The following is a 14,807-nucleotide window of genomic DNA, read 5'->3' as shown; positions in this document are numbered from 1 at the left end:
TCACTACTGGCAAATAGCATTATTCCTTGCTGTTTTCAATATCGGTGTAAAGTCCTTTTGTGAAATACTTCTGTCTTCAATAGCTATTGGATATTACAAACAAAACAAACCCCCTTTCCACTCCAGCAGACCTATGTGAAAGGAAAGGCCAGTAAAGCTCTGACTCAGGTCTCAGGTTCTTCCCGAGGGAAGAAGTGGAAAGAGGCCGAAAGGTTTCAGAACAACAGCGAAGTCAGTGAAGCAGAGAGCAAATCCAAATATTCTGCAAATGACAAATAAGCCCGGAAGGAGACGTGCCAGCTGCTCGCACTGGAAAGTTACCGTACGTTTATTTTGGTTCAAGTTTTATTTTTATAGGACTATGGAACAGTACGTGTTCTATGGGGGAAGGTGTCTTGTTCCAGAGTACAGGAATAAGAAGCAGTGAGGTATCCATGCAGGTGGATGTTTCTTTGGGCGCTCTACACTCTCCCCCCCCCCCGCCCCCTTCCTACGCGCAGCCGCCCCGGCGGGACCTCCACCTGGGGACCTGGGGAACCTGACCCCCGCGCGCCTTGGCTGGGGCGGCGGCGATCTGTCCGCGCGGATCCTCCGTGGCCTGGCCACCCTGCTCACCAAACTCGCGCATCTCAAACTCTGCTTTCTGCAAGTGGACGGCGAACCCGGCCGGGTCCCCTTCGCCGCCCGCGCTCCCTCCGAGCGGCGGCGGGCGGCGGGGCCGGGCCGCGAACAAAGGCGGCGCGGGGCGCGGGGCGCGGGGCGCGCGGCCCGGCTAGCGCGCGTCTCTCCGGCAGGAGGCGGCGGCGCCGCGCCCGAGCCCGCATTCCTCCGAAGCGCCCGGAGCCCGCGGGGCTACGTCACCCCCCGGCTCCGCCCCCGTCCCTCCCCGAGCAAAGTAACTCTGGGCTAACAGGAGCAGCCTCCTCCGAGCCATGGAGAGCTGCCGCCGCGGCCAACCGGCGACGCGAGCGACCTCGGCGCCCCAGAGGTAGTTTGGCGACCGCGGAGACGGGAAAAGTGCCGGCGGGCGGCTGGGGACGCCCCGCTCGCACCCCGCGAGGCCCGGCCGGCACCCCGGTCGTGGATTTCGCTGCGATCCCCCGGGCAGCTCTTTGCAAAGCTGCTTGAAACTTCTCCCAAAGTCGACATGGATACAGCGGCGGCGGCGCTGCCCGCTTTGGTGGCGTTCTTGCTCCTCTCCCCCGGGCCGCTGCTGGGGTCGGCCCGCGGCCAGTTCTCCGCAGGTGAGTGGCCCCGATGACTGCCCGGGCCCTGGAGGGGTGCAGAGGCTCCTGGCCAGGGCCAGGGGCTAGGACTTGGGGGTTAGCTTTCTCGGCCCGGGGTCCGGGGGCACGGGGCAGAGGGACAGATGTCCCCAGAGTTGGTGCCAGGTGGGACGCGGGGCGCCGGGCTGGGCGCCACTTGGCGCAGGTAACTTTTGTCTTCGCGACCCCATTGTTCCTCGCTCCGGGCGCGGGCTGGCCGGGCTGTGCGGGAGGGAGGGAGGGAGACAGGGCTTTTCCTGGGCAACTGGAAGCCTCGGTGTCCAGCGCAGGCTGCACGGAGCTGGGGGAGAGGGGAAGGGAAAAGTAGTTAACGACTCCGGGGACGGCGACTCCGTTGCTCGTGGCGCACGGTGGCTGCTGTCTGCCACCTGGGTGTTCAGAAACATTTCCCCGGGAAGCCATTGCCAGGAACGTGGAGGCTCCAGAGGACTGACCTCGGCGCGCTCTGCCAGGTGCTTTCTGTCCCGGGAATAACCTCCCCTGACTATTGTCTAACTACTTCCCGGTCCCTCCTCCCCCCCCCCGTCTCCCTCCCCTCCCCCGGCGGCGGGCAGCTCCTGGCTTTGTCCTGTGCGTTAGGGCACGGAGCGGAGTAGGTTCCGTGTGCTCATTGCATGTTTTGAAACAGGAGCCGAAGGATCCGCACCGAGCGGTCCTGGGCAGCGAGGACCGGGAGCCGGGTCCGGGCAGCCCGACCCCCGGTTGTTGGGAGCACAGCCATTCCCGGAGCGGGTCTGGGTGACGGGGACCGCCAGTGATTGCCGCCCGCTAGGGGTGCCCCAAAGGAGGGACGTGGCGCGGTCCCTAGGGTTACCTAGAACCCTTGGTGAAGCCACTTAGGAGAGTCCAGGAAAGCCGGTCTCTCCCGGTCCGGTCCTGTGTTCCCTTCCAGTTTTGTTATCCTTCCCGGTGGTTGCTTCTTTCGTTCTCTCCTCTGGGGGCTCTGGAGTTGCACCAGGTGGACGCTGGGGAGCGGGCTCCCGGGCTCCCGGGCGCCGGTCTGCTTCCCGCCGATCCTGGCAACTTTGGGGCCAATCCGCCTTGCTGGCGAGCGCCTCTGCTGCCGGTTTGGCGGTGCAGATGGAGACGCAGAGGTGGCCGAGGGGCGCTGGGGAAGCCCGGGGAAGCAGCAGCCGCGCTCCTGGCGGAGGCCGTAGGACGCGGAGAACCAACTTACTTTGCACACGTCTGTTTCCCTCGTGTGTTTTGGCTGCCCGGTTTCCAGGAAATCAACTCAAATTGTTGGGATCCGGCGTACTGTTTATTTCCCTTCCTTCCCCTCTCTCCCCTCTTTAGAACTCTATAAAAGGAGTTAGCGGATTCCGGCGTTGTTCACTCAGGCAGATTGTGAAATGCAGCGTGTACTGTAGAGGAAAAGCTGTGTGTATGGGTGATGCATGCAAAGGACAGCCAGCTCTATGCAATGAATGAATGACCTGACGGCTTAACTTAATTCTTTCTGAAGTAAGCATTCCTGCATGCACCTGTGACATATAATGCCCATTGGTATCGGGACCTGGAACCGTGCTTGATCTAAGAGTCATTGTATGCAGGCAAGTTGGAGTGGGTATTGATTTCTTCACCGTGTGTATCCCTGCACGGAGAGCCTAGGCTTGAAAAAGCCTGTAGTTTGTTAATTGAAAGTTTGAATTCTACCAGTTGCGTGATTAAACTTACATGTATCCCACAGTTGCAACAGTTAATGTCTCAGCAGCTGATGGCTGTGTTTTCAGCAGTAAGGAAACTTTTCTTCTGTTTTCAAATGTTATTTACCCATTTTAACGAGAGAGTAAATATTAAATTTCCTCCAGCAGAATGTTCATCAGATATCTCTAATGAACAATTGTTTCCCTAGACATGCAGTTCAAGCCGTTTGACTAAACATGCCTGGCTTTTCTGTAGAGACAAAGCAAAACATTTGACCTTGTATTACATGTTAAGTAAAAGAATGAGCAGTCCTAATATGCAGTTCCCCCTGAACTGTATCTCAAAATTTTGCCATTCAGGATTTACATATATGTCCAGAAATTAATGCCTTTGATGCCACAGTTTAAAGTCAGGTTGTGGATCTGCCTTTCTCAAAAAAAAAAAAAAGAAAAAAAAAGTTGCAAAAAAAAAAAAGTGCATTTTTCTGGCTATCATAAGTCATTTGGTGTCCTATTGTATTCAGCCTTTTGTCAGATTTGTTGCATAGACATAGATTGAGATTGGCGTGTCCTATTTCTTGCTGATTTTTCTGATATTGTTCTTTAAATGATGAACTTTTATTTTGAGAGACATTTAAATAAAAGTGCTTTAAAGTCTAAAATGAATATGTATTAACAGAATTTTAAAATAACCTGTTTCGAGTATTTTTCAAATCATACCCATTTAGGCCAATTTACCACTTTTAGATCATATCATGTGGTTTCTAATGTAGTAAGTTTCAAAAGCAAATTTTGAAAAACTGAGGATTGTTAGATCTTTGATGTAGGTACTCATCCAGTATACTTTGTTTAATCACAAATTTGAGAATGTTTTCATCATTGTGACTTTAGTCTTAGCTTTTAAAGTGTAAAACTATTGCTCGGTGAGCCTCTTTCAAACCAGAACTGCCTATAAATACCAACTTATATTTATATTCTTTCAACTTAATCTCTCACTTAAAATGAACTGAGGCATAGAAGCACAAAGAAGTATTGAAGTTTATTCACTGGGTTGTATAACTGTCATCTTTTGATATCATGATATAAGAAAGTTTTCTGTACTAGGACTCTGATGACTGACACACCCAGTCACAGAGGAGGTAACTTAGAAACTCAACTTGCCCATCTGTAAAATGGGGATAATCAAACGCATGCTGACCTTTTCACATGGTTTTGATGAAGGTCATATAAAATAATTTATGTGAACTGGCACTGTAAATTATAAAGCATTATGCAGCTGTCTGTGTTGTAATCATACATTAAAGTAGCTATGTGCCTGGCTTCTGTCTTTAGGTACTCCTGCACTATCTCCTAGCGAGTATAGGCTGTTCAGATAGTTCCTGTTTGTGTCCCACTCGGCCAGTCACTTATTTTAATCATTATTAGACATCAACATCCCAGATTGGCCAGGCCATAATTTCACAGTGAGAAAAATTACCTTTTAATTTTTATATTTTTACTTACCTTATGTAAATCTTTACTTGAGCTAAATCTGGGGAAGAGTCATTACTGACATCCCTATATATTCTAGCTAATATATTTTAAGTCCTAAGTCCATTTCCTTAGCTGTTTGTTCAAGTAACTGTTGGTTGTTCAGCTTTTTCATTTCAGCGTGGAGAAAAATATGCAGCTTTTTAGATGCAGTCTTACCAGTGACCTAGAGAGGGACTATTGTCTCTCTGGTATGATGTGAGCCTGGAGTGCCGCTCAGGATCCTGCCTGGAATCTGGTTCTGGCGTGGCACACTGTAGGCAGGCACTCACTGGACTCCTCAGTCCCTGCCACTGAGCCGGGCTCCTTTCCTAGGATCTGACTCCTCCATGCCTTCGTAGGTGAGGTTCATTTCTCTTACACGTATTTCCCGCTAGGACATTCTATCAGAGACAGCTTCTATTAAGGTTTGCCTTTTGGTCTTCTGGTTTGGATTGGCCACAGTCCGTCAGTCTCTCAATTCATTAAAACTCCAAATTCTCATCCTGAGCAATAAAGTGTACCTGGTTATTTCCGGGACTGGTTTTTGTCTCCCTGGTCTTCTTCTGTTCCACTCTGTTGATTTTCCTAGATTGCAAGGTGTCATTTTGTGCCTGGCCTACCCGGACGGCAGAGTCAGCTCTGGCTGCAGTTGGGCTTTGGCATGTGTGCTGCTGACAGCTCTTCTCTTTGTATTCATAAATGTGAATTTCAAAGATAAATCAGGCCCCGTGCCACTGCTCCCCTCTCCCACACTCCTTCCCACTCTTCTCTGGCAGCGACAAAGCCCCACATGCACATACACAAAATCAGTCTTTTTGTTTTCACCAAATACCTTTTAGTGCTGGGCGTTCTTAAAATAGGACTCAACCACTACCCAGAGCAAACACCAATCCTCCTACCAAATCGTTGTGTGTTTTTTTTAATATACTTTTATTGATTTCAGAGAGGAAGGGAGAGGGAGAGAGAGATAGAAACGTCAATGACGAGAGAGAATCATTGATCAGCTGCATCCTGCATACCTCCCACTGGGGATGGAGCCTGCAATCCAGGCATGTTCCCTGACTGGGAATCGAACCAGGACCTCCTGGTTCATAGGTTGACCCTCACCCACTGAGCCACGCTGGCCGGGCCTACCAAATCTTATATTTTTAGCAGTGATGGTTTACTACACATTATTCTGGCCTTAAAATGTTTAATTCATGTAATAGGGTCCTATGTAGAGAAGCTGTGTTGTTGCCTTCTAGTCCTTTTGAAGTACAGGGTTCTAGGTCTGCTCAGGGTGGTATTAAAGACAGTGTACGTCGTGCTAAACGTGCATCTGCTCCTCAGAGGCACAGAAGATGCTGATGTCATCTGTCCGGTGCTGTTCCCATTTCCCCTACTTGCTCTTTATGCAGGGCCGGAAGTCAGGGATTCTGGAAGACGAAGAGCAGGAAACTGAGAAAGTTTACAGATTGTTCTTAAAGAGAAAAACAAAGGATGCTGGGGTATGTGGGCACATGTGTGTGAGTGTGTGTGTTTGATCTTTAATTTTCTGAAGAGGAAAAAAGGACCTATTTTGATTTGTTTATTGGAATCATCCTTTGCCTTTGTCCAAACACTTTCATTTCTAAAAATTTCCTTCTGTGTATTCCTCTCAGACTCTCCCCTTTGATCATGTATATTCTGCTTGTGTTCCTCTATCAAATGGTGTTTCTCTTTGCCTAAAATGGTTATAATCGCTTTTGACTTGTTTTTTCATCAAAACACATGTTTGTCATAGTTACTGAATAGTGGTATTTTATCATATCTTGACATGTTTCAAACTGATATTTGATGACAAAGTAAGTGAGTAAGTACATCAATCAGGCTAATTTTTATTTCAATTAGAGCCAAAAAGAAACTTGCACATCCATAAAATAATCTTTTAATGTCACAAAAGATGTATTTGTTTGTGCTTATATAGCTCTGAATGGAAGAGAATCTTTAAGTTCCTTTTTGTAAATGGGAATAGAAATTTTGAGTGCCACATTGCTGGGTATTTTGAGATACATGAGATAAGTTACATACAGCCTTGCTTTGGAAAACATTTTAAAAATTATGTTTGAATGTTTGATATCAGTGCAAACTCTGGAGGTAGTTTATAAACTTTAAACTCCATCTTAATGAAAATGTGTTTATGAAAAATTTTCTTAAAGAAACATAGTTCCCCATATAAGGTTTTATTGGTTCCATAAAGATTCTGTTGTGAGAGCTATGTTTGCTTTCCTGTGGCATTCTGGTGGGAATTCTTTTGGTTTGCAGCTAATATTCTAGTAATACAACTGAGTTTGCATAATTAAAAAAACTGAGTTTTGTTGAGGGTTGTCAGATTGTTGAGGTTCGGGGGAAACATCAGTTCGGGATGTAAGGATTGCATTGATCACGTTGTGGAACATTGTCATTTCCCCACTTAACTCAGTCCGAATGTTTTGGCATTCTTCTCTGTGTGTTGATAATCTATAAAAATTACAAGTGGCTTATTTTGTCACTTACCATTGTTTTAGGAGCAAAGTAAGTAGTCCTTAATGAAATAATCCATGTTTCCACTTTATGAGATTGTAGAGCTCTGTTAGTAAAAATGATGAACAAGGAAGTGCTGGTAGAACCTTCTACAAGTATCATTCTAGAAATTATTTTACTAAGAGGAACTTGGAAATAAAGCCAAATAAAACAGTGCCTAGTTGAGTTTGTTTGCATTTATTTGCTGGGAAAGGTGAAAGATGTAAATATGTATTTACACACACACACACACACACACACACACACACACACACACACATCTTAAAAGTGATAGAACTTCATTGTCCAAAGGCTCAGATTACAAGGAAGCTAAGGACATCTAGAGATGGGGTCAAGCCCCTATACTTATATTTTTGAAAAGAATATTGGACTTTAATTATTTTCTTAATTAGATGAAAAAACTGAAATGGAAGATAAGTGAACCGTAGAGTATAGTATATACTATAGTGTACTATGCTCTACTTTTAATGAAAATATAATAAATCTTCTTCCAGATGGAAATCTATTTATATAAACCCTTCCCAATGCAGCCTGCTCCTTAACCAGCTGATTGCAGGGTGACTCTCCAAACCCGGTCCAGGGCAGCAGCTGACCAGCTACAGAAATACCCTTAATCCTTGTTTGGCAGCGGTGTGACTTAACAGCTGTAAGTGGCAGGCTGGTCACAGGTCCTTGACATGATTCGCCTTAGGCCCATAAGCACATTCAAGAGTAGAGAGGAAGCCTTTCCAGGCGCCCTCACTGCCCACCTAGGGGGTGATAGCTGATAACTTCATGGTCATTGGACCCCTCAATTGCAAAGGGCCCTAGACTTGTGCGACTTGAATTGTGTGGTTAGTGGACCAGCAGTTTTCAAACTTGTGATGGTCTTGTGATAGATGACCTATCAGTGCCCACCCAGACTCTGCATTTTAATAAAATCTTCAGGTGATTTGCTTGAACATATAATTTTGAGAAACACTAGGATGACCAAAAAAAACCACACACACACAAAACCAACTCAGCTTGAAAATAATTGCCACATGCACTTTACTGTAGAATTGTAAGAGTATTGTGAAAGGATTAATTATAACATGAAACAAATTTCCCTGGAATTATATTTCTGATCAGTATTTACTTAATTATAATTTAACACCCTAGACACATCAAAACAATACTATGCAGGTTTTTAAAGAGTACACGGACAGTTTTGAAAGAAGGATTTTTATAAGAGAATAAAAATAAAGCTAAATAGTTTTGGTTATAAACTTGTTGTATAAGCATATTTGAAGGTAAGCATATTATCCAAGGAGCCAAACATGATATATGCTAATCATTGATATATGTATTGATATGTTGATACAGAAAATAGTATTTCCTCTGACATTACTAGTAGCAGCAGTTTCTTGTTTTATATTTCTTTTTTTTTCCCTAAGGATAATTTAAGTGTCTTTGTAATAAGGAACTCATTGATAGGCCAAATACAGTGAATAGGAGTTAGACAGAATACATTCACTACCACTGGTGTTCTTTTTGCTATGTTTTGTGTTCATATTTAAGAACAGAGATTCTTGTCAGTTCTCTCAAGAGAAAAATTATGATGTAATAGACAGTGCACACTATTCATGTCAAAACACAATTTTACTTGCATTTTATAGCTTGCTTTAGCATTCTTTTGGAAATGAATTCTCCCAGAAGACCTAATTGCCTCCTTATTAATGAGCCTGTAAGTGTGTTTTGTTACCATTTACTATTCTAAATGTGTCTACATTTGCTGGTTGTTTCAACATTGAAGTCTGATTAAATCACGACCGCTATATTTGTTTTTGCCATTTGCTAGCGATTCAGAAAATACTGGCATAATGACACGGTCATGGCAGAGACTAATGGAAAACAAGCAGTATAAATTAATGTTAACCCATAGTAGTTGGTTGTATTGTGCTTTATTGGGAGCTGGAGTTTAGGGTTTGATACTGTAAATGAAAGCCTGCTTAAACTGTATTGTTCAAAACATAAAAACAATAGTTCAGGTTAATAAATAAACTACAAGGCAAGACTTTTTACACTGACCTATGTTAGATACTGGTGTTTAAAGGAAGAGGGTTCATTGTGGACAGATCAGTGTTAGAGAACTTGGTAATGGATAGAAGCTCTGAAAGGTACTTCCATACATGTTCAAGGGCCTTAGTGTCTGAAGGCTTTGACTTGTTTACTTTTTCTAGACTTTTGTATTAGTTCTCTGATTTTATTATTGTCAGCAATAATCCGGTTTATTTTTTCTCTTACACATTGGAGAGCAGAGATTTCCTGAAAGCAATTGCAAAAACAATAGAAGCTGCCATTTATTGAGTGCCTACGACCTGCCAGGTCTTATGATCAATGTTTTACATAATTTTAAATTCTCATGATAATTCTTTGATATTGAAAGCATCTTTATTTTGCAAACTGAGGCCACGAGAAGTTAAGTAATAACTTGCCTTAGATGACAGCATGAGGAACTAGTAGAGCCAAATTCATTATTGAGTATATTCACATGTGTGACAATTAGACATGTGTTGGGTTGCATGTTGTCAGAAAGTGCAACCCAGACTGCTTGCAACAAAAGGGGAATGTATCGTGTCCTCCAGCTGACAGTCAAGATGGAGCTTGACTTAGGAGTTCACATAATTCCTTTGGGACATGCTCTCTCTATGCCTGCTCATCTTAGTTCCGGGAGGGCTCCAGGAGCTTTGTTCTGAGGGCCCATATTTAGAGACCAGGTAGGTTCAACAGCTCCCAAGCCACAAGATCCCAGGTTCTAGTCCATTAGGAAAATATGAACTTCTGTGCTGGTTGCACCTGAAAAGGCCCTGAGGTTCACTCTGAATCAAGTGGACCGAGTGTCCAGCACCTGACTGAGGGAAAGTCCGTGTGCTGATTGGCTTAGTAGTTTACTAGGATTTTGGCTTCAGCTGTAGGTCCTCATCCAGGTCATATGGACTGATGTGGTGGTGGGGGGGAGAGGGGCAAGGGAAAGGGGTGAGGAGTGTGGTGGAGGAATTTGGATCAAACCATCAGTTGTCAACATAGAGGGGATTGGGTTGTGGAAAGGCAACCAACCTACAGTCTGCTTGTTAAATAATGCGGGAGCAATAAAAGCAAAGAAAGAGGAAGTTGCCACCTGTGGGTATTTTTTTCTTCTTTTAAACTGAGAGCGTTTGCACCTGGAGTGAGGGAGGGGCAGAGGACCGGGACTGGGAAGAAGAGCAGGTGCAACTGCAATTTTATTTTACTTTATTTAAAAAAATATATATTTTATTGATTTTTTTACAGAGAGGAAGGGAGAGGGATAGAGAGGTAGAAACATCGATGAGAGAGAAACATCAACCAGCTGCCTCCTGCACACCCCCTACTGGGGGTGTGCTCGAAACCAAGGTACATGTCCTTGACTGGAATCGAACCTGGGACCCTTGAGTCCGCAGGCTGACGGGCTAGCCACTGCGCCAAACCAGTTAGGGCGCCTGTGGGTATTTATAATCCTGCTGAGGGGAAGGAAGGAGATGGTAGGGAAAAGATAGATCAGATGGTTCTCAGCTCTGGACCACTAGGTGGTCACATCAGGAAGACATGGTGGCCTCAGCCTTGGTCTCCCAGGGGAAGGGGCTGGAAGAGGAAGAGCCAAGAGGCAAGTTGCACATGGCTGTTACAGATCAGCTGTTCGTAACTTAGGGTTGTTTTTTTTTTTGGGGGGGTCCCTTTTAAACCCTGTTTTAAAATACAAATTTTATTATATTCCTTGTCTTAGTATTGAATAAGTCCAACATTAAAAATGGACAGAACTTTGCCCAAAGTCATACAGCTTGGAAGAACTCGAGTTCAAACTCAAGATTTCTATTTTTAGGTCATTGTTGTTACCACATACACCTTGTTTTTGCTTAATGGTAATTTATATAGATAATTGTTATTCAAGGTCTTCTTGAATTATTTTGCTTTTACAATCTGAAGTTGTAAAACACTGTTTCTTAAATGCAAATCTGACTTAATGATTGGCTTTGTTTAGAACAGTAATCCAAATATAAGGTGATAATATTTAATCTCTCAGAGAAGAACTGCTTGTTTGCATGTACACATGTATTTTTAATAGAAGCCAGAGGGTATGCTAAGCTGTGATAAATGATCCTGATTGAATAAAACCTAGTAACTCTTCACTTTGGAAACTAATTTTGGAAAACTCCAGAGGTGGAGGTAAACTTGTTTATGATTTTGACCTTCTCACCTCTCTCTTCTGCCTAACTTTATACTGATACCTGAGCAACATGGGATATTCGCCAGAGGGGCTATAAGGAGGCACTGAATAATGAATAAAATGTAGAGAAGTAGCAGCTGTTGGCCCAGCCCTCCGCTCCCCTCCAATGAGAGATTTAGCTGGCCTGTAGTTAGAGACACGTCTATGAAAGCTGGGTGTGACGAGGACCCGGGGCCCAGATGTGGCTGTGCCAGGTTGGAGCAGTGTAACTTCCCCAGGCACTTCCAGGGCTGCTAATGGCCCTTCTCTGGCCAGAGTAGCTGGCCTGGCACCAAGGAGGAAAAGACTTCGCTCGCGGAGGAGGAGGAAGGCTTATTGGCGTCAGCAGGTTTTTTTCCTTCTATCACTGGAAGTTTATTTTTACACACCTTTGTCTCCTACCCTAAAAAATTAATAAATTGTTATTGTTCTCCTGTGTGTTGCCTACTGTCTTTGACTTTTTTTTTTTTTTTAACCTCGTGTTATAGCTTTGTCAGGTGTGATAACTGTGACTCCTGAATGATGACATTTGCAATCATTTGTCTAATATCCTCTCAGGTTGGAGCACAGTGCTATCCAGCGCTGACTCATTATTGCTGCTTTATCTAAACTCACCTTTAAATACTGAGGAAATATACACAGTGAAGGGGTTGGCAGCAACCTGCATCAGAGACAGCAACACGTTTGTGTAGAGATCTGTGTACGAAACCATTTTCACTCAGCGCATTGGGCTTGCTGTCAAACTGCTCCGGTCTTACTGGTAGCTGTCCCTTTCAGGCTCTGCAGTTTGGAGGTCATTTCTTTCTGCTTCACGCTGAATGGCCTTATCACTAAAATGGGAATATTACAATCAACGTGATTTTAATCTCTTCTCCAGTTACTCAGTAGGACACTTTTAAAGGTAAAATGAGTAATACTCGTGAAAGTACTTTTTAAAAATAATCGTAAACTACCGTAAATATGTAAATATTTTTGTTGGGCAGATAAATATTAGTAAGAAAGGAATTGTTATTGAAGGCACAAAGTATATGCCAAGGAACGGAAATGAGAACAATAGAGGCTCTGTATATTTGTGTGCCTAAGTTATACACTGCCTGTCTAAATGTTTACGTATCTGAGTTTTGGGGGAAAGTGAGGTGATCAAGAAGAGTCAGTAAGGTTCTTGCGAGCAATGAGTAATTCTGTTCTGGTAAAACGCAGCCCCCCGAATTCATGTTAGTAAAGATTATGTGATTACATTGAAAAATGGTAAACATCTTTTAAGGACTGTGGTGCTATATGGCAAGTTGTGTGTATAGTTTTTCTTTTTGGATATTTTTATGAAGAGATTAAAAAACACTCAGTTGGTTTGCCCAGTGAATGGGAGTATGATTCTGATAAGGTTTGTGTCCCTTTATTTGTTCTCCTATCCCACATATTTGAGCATCTGTTATGTGCCTCTGCTGTGTCAGGCCCTGGGTATGCTGGCAGGTGAGCCAGGTATTGTCCCTGTGCTTTGGGAGCACATGTGACTTTATGACTCGGCAGGGAGTGGTACCCTTTGAGCAGCCCCGTAGCTAATGATTAACAGGTGCACCCGGGGCTGTTTTGTAACCGGCCATACACCTGTGTCTTGGCAGGTCTCAAAGCGCAGTCTGTCTCTTGCAATTTGCTGGTCCACTTTGGAACTTGCCAGGATTAATACAGTGCATCAGCAGTCTTCCATACCCTTGAGCCTACCCACAAAATGCTGGGAGCCTACCAGAGAAGGACGCAAAAATGTGCCACAGTGGTCGTAAAATTCCACCAAATGGAATTTCCCAGAAGTTGAGTAATCAGAGTAAACAAGATGGATGGAGGAGAGAGAGCGCGTGTGTGCTTTCTGGAGGCTCCCAGTCACTTGCTCTCCCTCTGGAAACAGGATCAGGAAGGTTTCCAGGGTGGGGTGAGGGTGGGGTGGGGGGGGGGGGATGGGGGAAGGCGCTCCACTTAGAGGACCGCGTGTTGAGGTGCATTCAGAGTGTGAACATTCATATGCAGAGAGCCCCGGGTGGTTTGGCTGCAGATTCCTGTTTGCTGTGACCTGCAGATGCTTATCAGCTGCTGCTGTTGTCCAGACTCTTATCAGCCTTCTCCCTGTGGCTTCCGTGGAGTGGGTGGTCCAGAGCAGTGGGCAGCTGTGAGAGAGGGAGGCCTGGCATCTGGGTGGCCAGGCATCTGGGTGGACCTTGACCCTCAGCAACTGCACCTGCACTTGCACCTGTAAGGAAGCTGGCAAATTGCATTCCTGGTGCTTGGGTCATTCATTTTCATGGGGGGCAACAGTATTGTCATTTAAACACACCCATTGCCCTACCAGGAAATGGGGGTTTTGAACCTCTGGGTTAAAGGAGACCCACGTGGCTTGCAGTGTGTGAGTTAAAGGAGAACATTTAATTTGGGAGATGTGCAAATTGTTTACTAAGCAAAACCAACGTTGCCAAGCTTCAAAAATAGAAATTTAGGAAACTGTTTTGTTTTAGTCGAGGCAGTCCCATTTGGTGCCCGTTTTATCTTTGAGCAGAGGACACGCAGAAAATAAAACGTTTAAGATCGCAGATTTAGGAACCTGACTGCCTACTGAGGGTGACTACTGGTTCCAGCATATTCCTGCTACACAGTCGAACCACTTGCCTTCAGCTTCCACATCCGTAAAATGGAACAAATTCACGTACTTATCCTGGATGTTTGTTTTGAGGAATACGGAATGAAAGTGCTTAACAGAGTGCCTGGCACACTGATAAAATTCATTCAGTTTTAGGCAGTGTGGAGGGGGTGGGAAATGCGGGGCATTCATGAAACTGCTTACCCCCTGGAGGGACTGAATCCCAACTAAAGTATGAAACTTTTAACAGGGGAGTAAGCTTAAAAAGGGAGTTGACCAGAGAGCTGAAGAGGGCGATCCGTATTCCTTCTAGAAGTGTCTGGTCCATTCCATCCCAGTGATACACCCAGTCGGGGAACAGCACTCAGATTTCCAAATGATACTGTTATCGGATGAGAGGAGATGCCTCCTTAGCTCCTAAAGAATGTTGTTCCCCAAAAAAGGTTAGAGAATGAGGAGAGGAGATCTGCGCGGCTGTTTGCATGGGGCTGACATAGGCTAAGTAAACGCATACTGACATTTAGAACATCATTTACCTATGAATTCCAGATAACGTTTTTTGCTTTCTTTTTAAAGTTCGCTGTTGAAATTTAACCTTTGCCAGCCCAGGTAGTTTCAAATTCGTTTAATCCCAAGCCACTGTCCACAGGCTAGAGTCATTTTAGAATCCTGTGCTGTGGAGCCCGAGGCTGTGCCTAACCTTTCAGCCACTGGTAGCTCAAGGGCAGAGCAGGTGCTGGGAGAGTCAGTGAAGAGGATTTCATGTTTGATTCAAGCTACAGATTTTCTGTACCCTTTCACCTTCTTACTCCCACTCTTCTGGCTGTAGTGGGAACAGTCTTCCCTTTTTCATGTGTTAGGGAAATATTTGCTCTCCAGATATAATTATCCACTTATCAGAGAAGCTCTTGGCACTGGAGGTTTGAATCTCACCAAAATAAATGTGTATGGTCTGA

The 14,807-nt window shown here is 44.8% G+C and overlaps 1 protein-coding gene across 3 annotated transcripts in view; it reads left to right on the top strand.

The window, feature by feature from the left end:
• The first annotated feature begins 783 nt into the window (after positions 1–783).
• PTPRK (protein tyrosine phosphatase receptor type K) overlaps positions 784–14,807 on the top strand; it is a 479,445-nt gene continuing 465,421 nt past the window's right edge. Inside the window, exon 1 of one of the 3 annotated variants that reach the window (XM_079780718.1) lies at positions 784–1,244. In XM_079780718.1, the coding sequence (XP_079636844.1) occupies positions 1,148–1,244 (97 nt within the window). In that variant the 5' untranslated portion in view covers positions 784–1,147. Of the gene's footprint in view, positions 1,245–1,372; positions 1,739–14,807 lie in introns of those variants that run through there. The other 2 variants (XM_079780717.1, XM_079780719.1) reach the window with 2 other exon arrangements.

The sequence above is a fragment of the Cnephaeus nilssonii genome (genome assembly GCF_951640355.1).
Source record: "Cnephaeus nilssonii genome assembly, chromosome: 9".
Lineage (NCBI taxonomy): Eukaryota > Metazoa > Chordata > Mammalia > Chiroptera > Vespertilionidae > Cnephaeus > Cnephaeus nilssonii.
The sequence above is the reverse complement of the archived record's forward strand: the minus strand, read 5'-3'. Positions and strand labels throughout refer to the sequence as shown.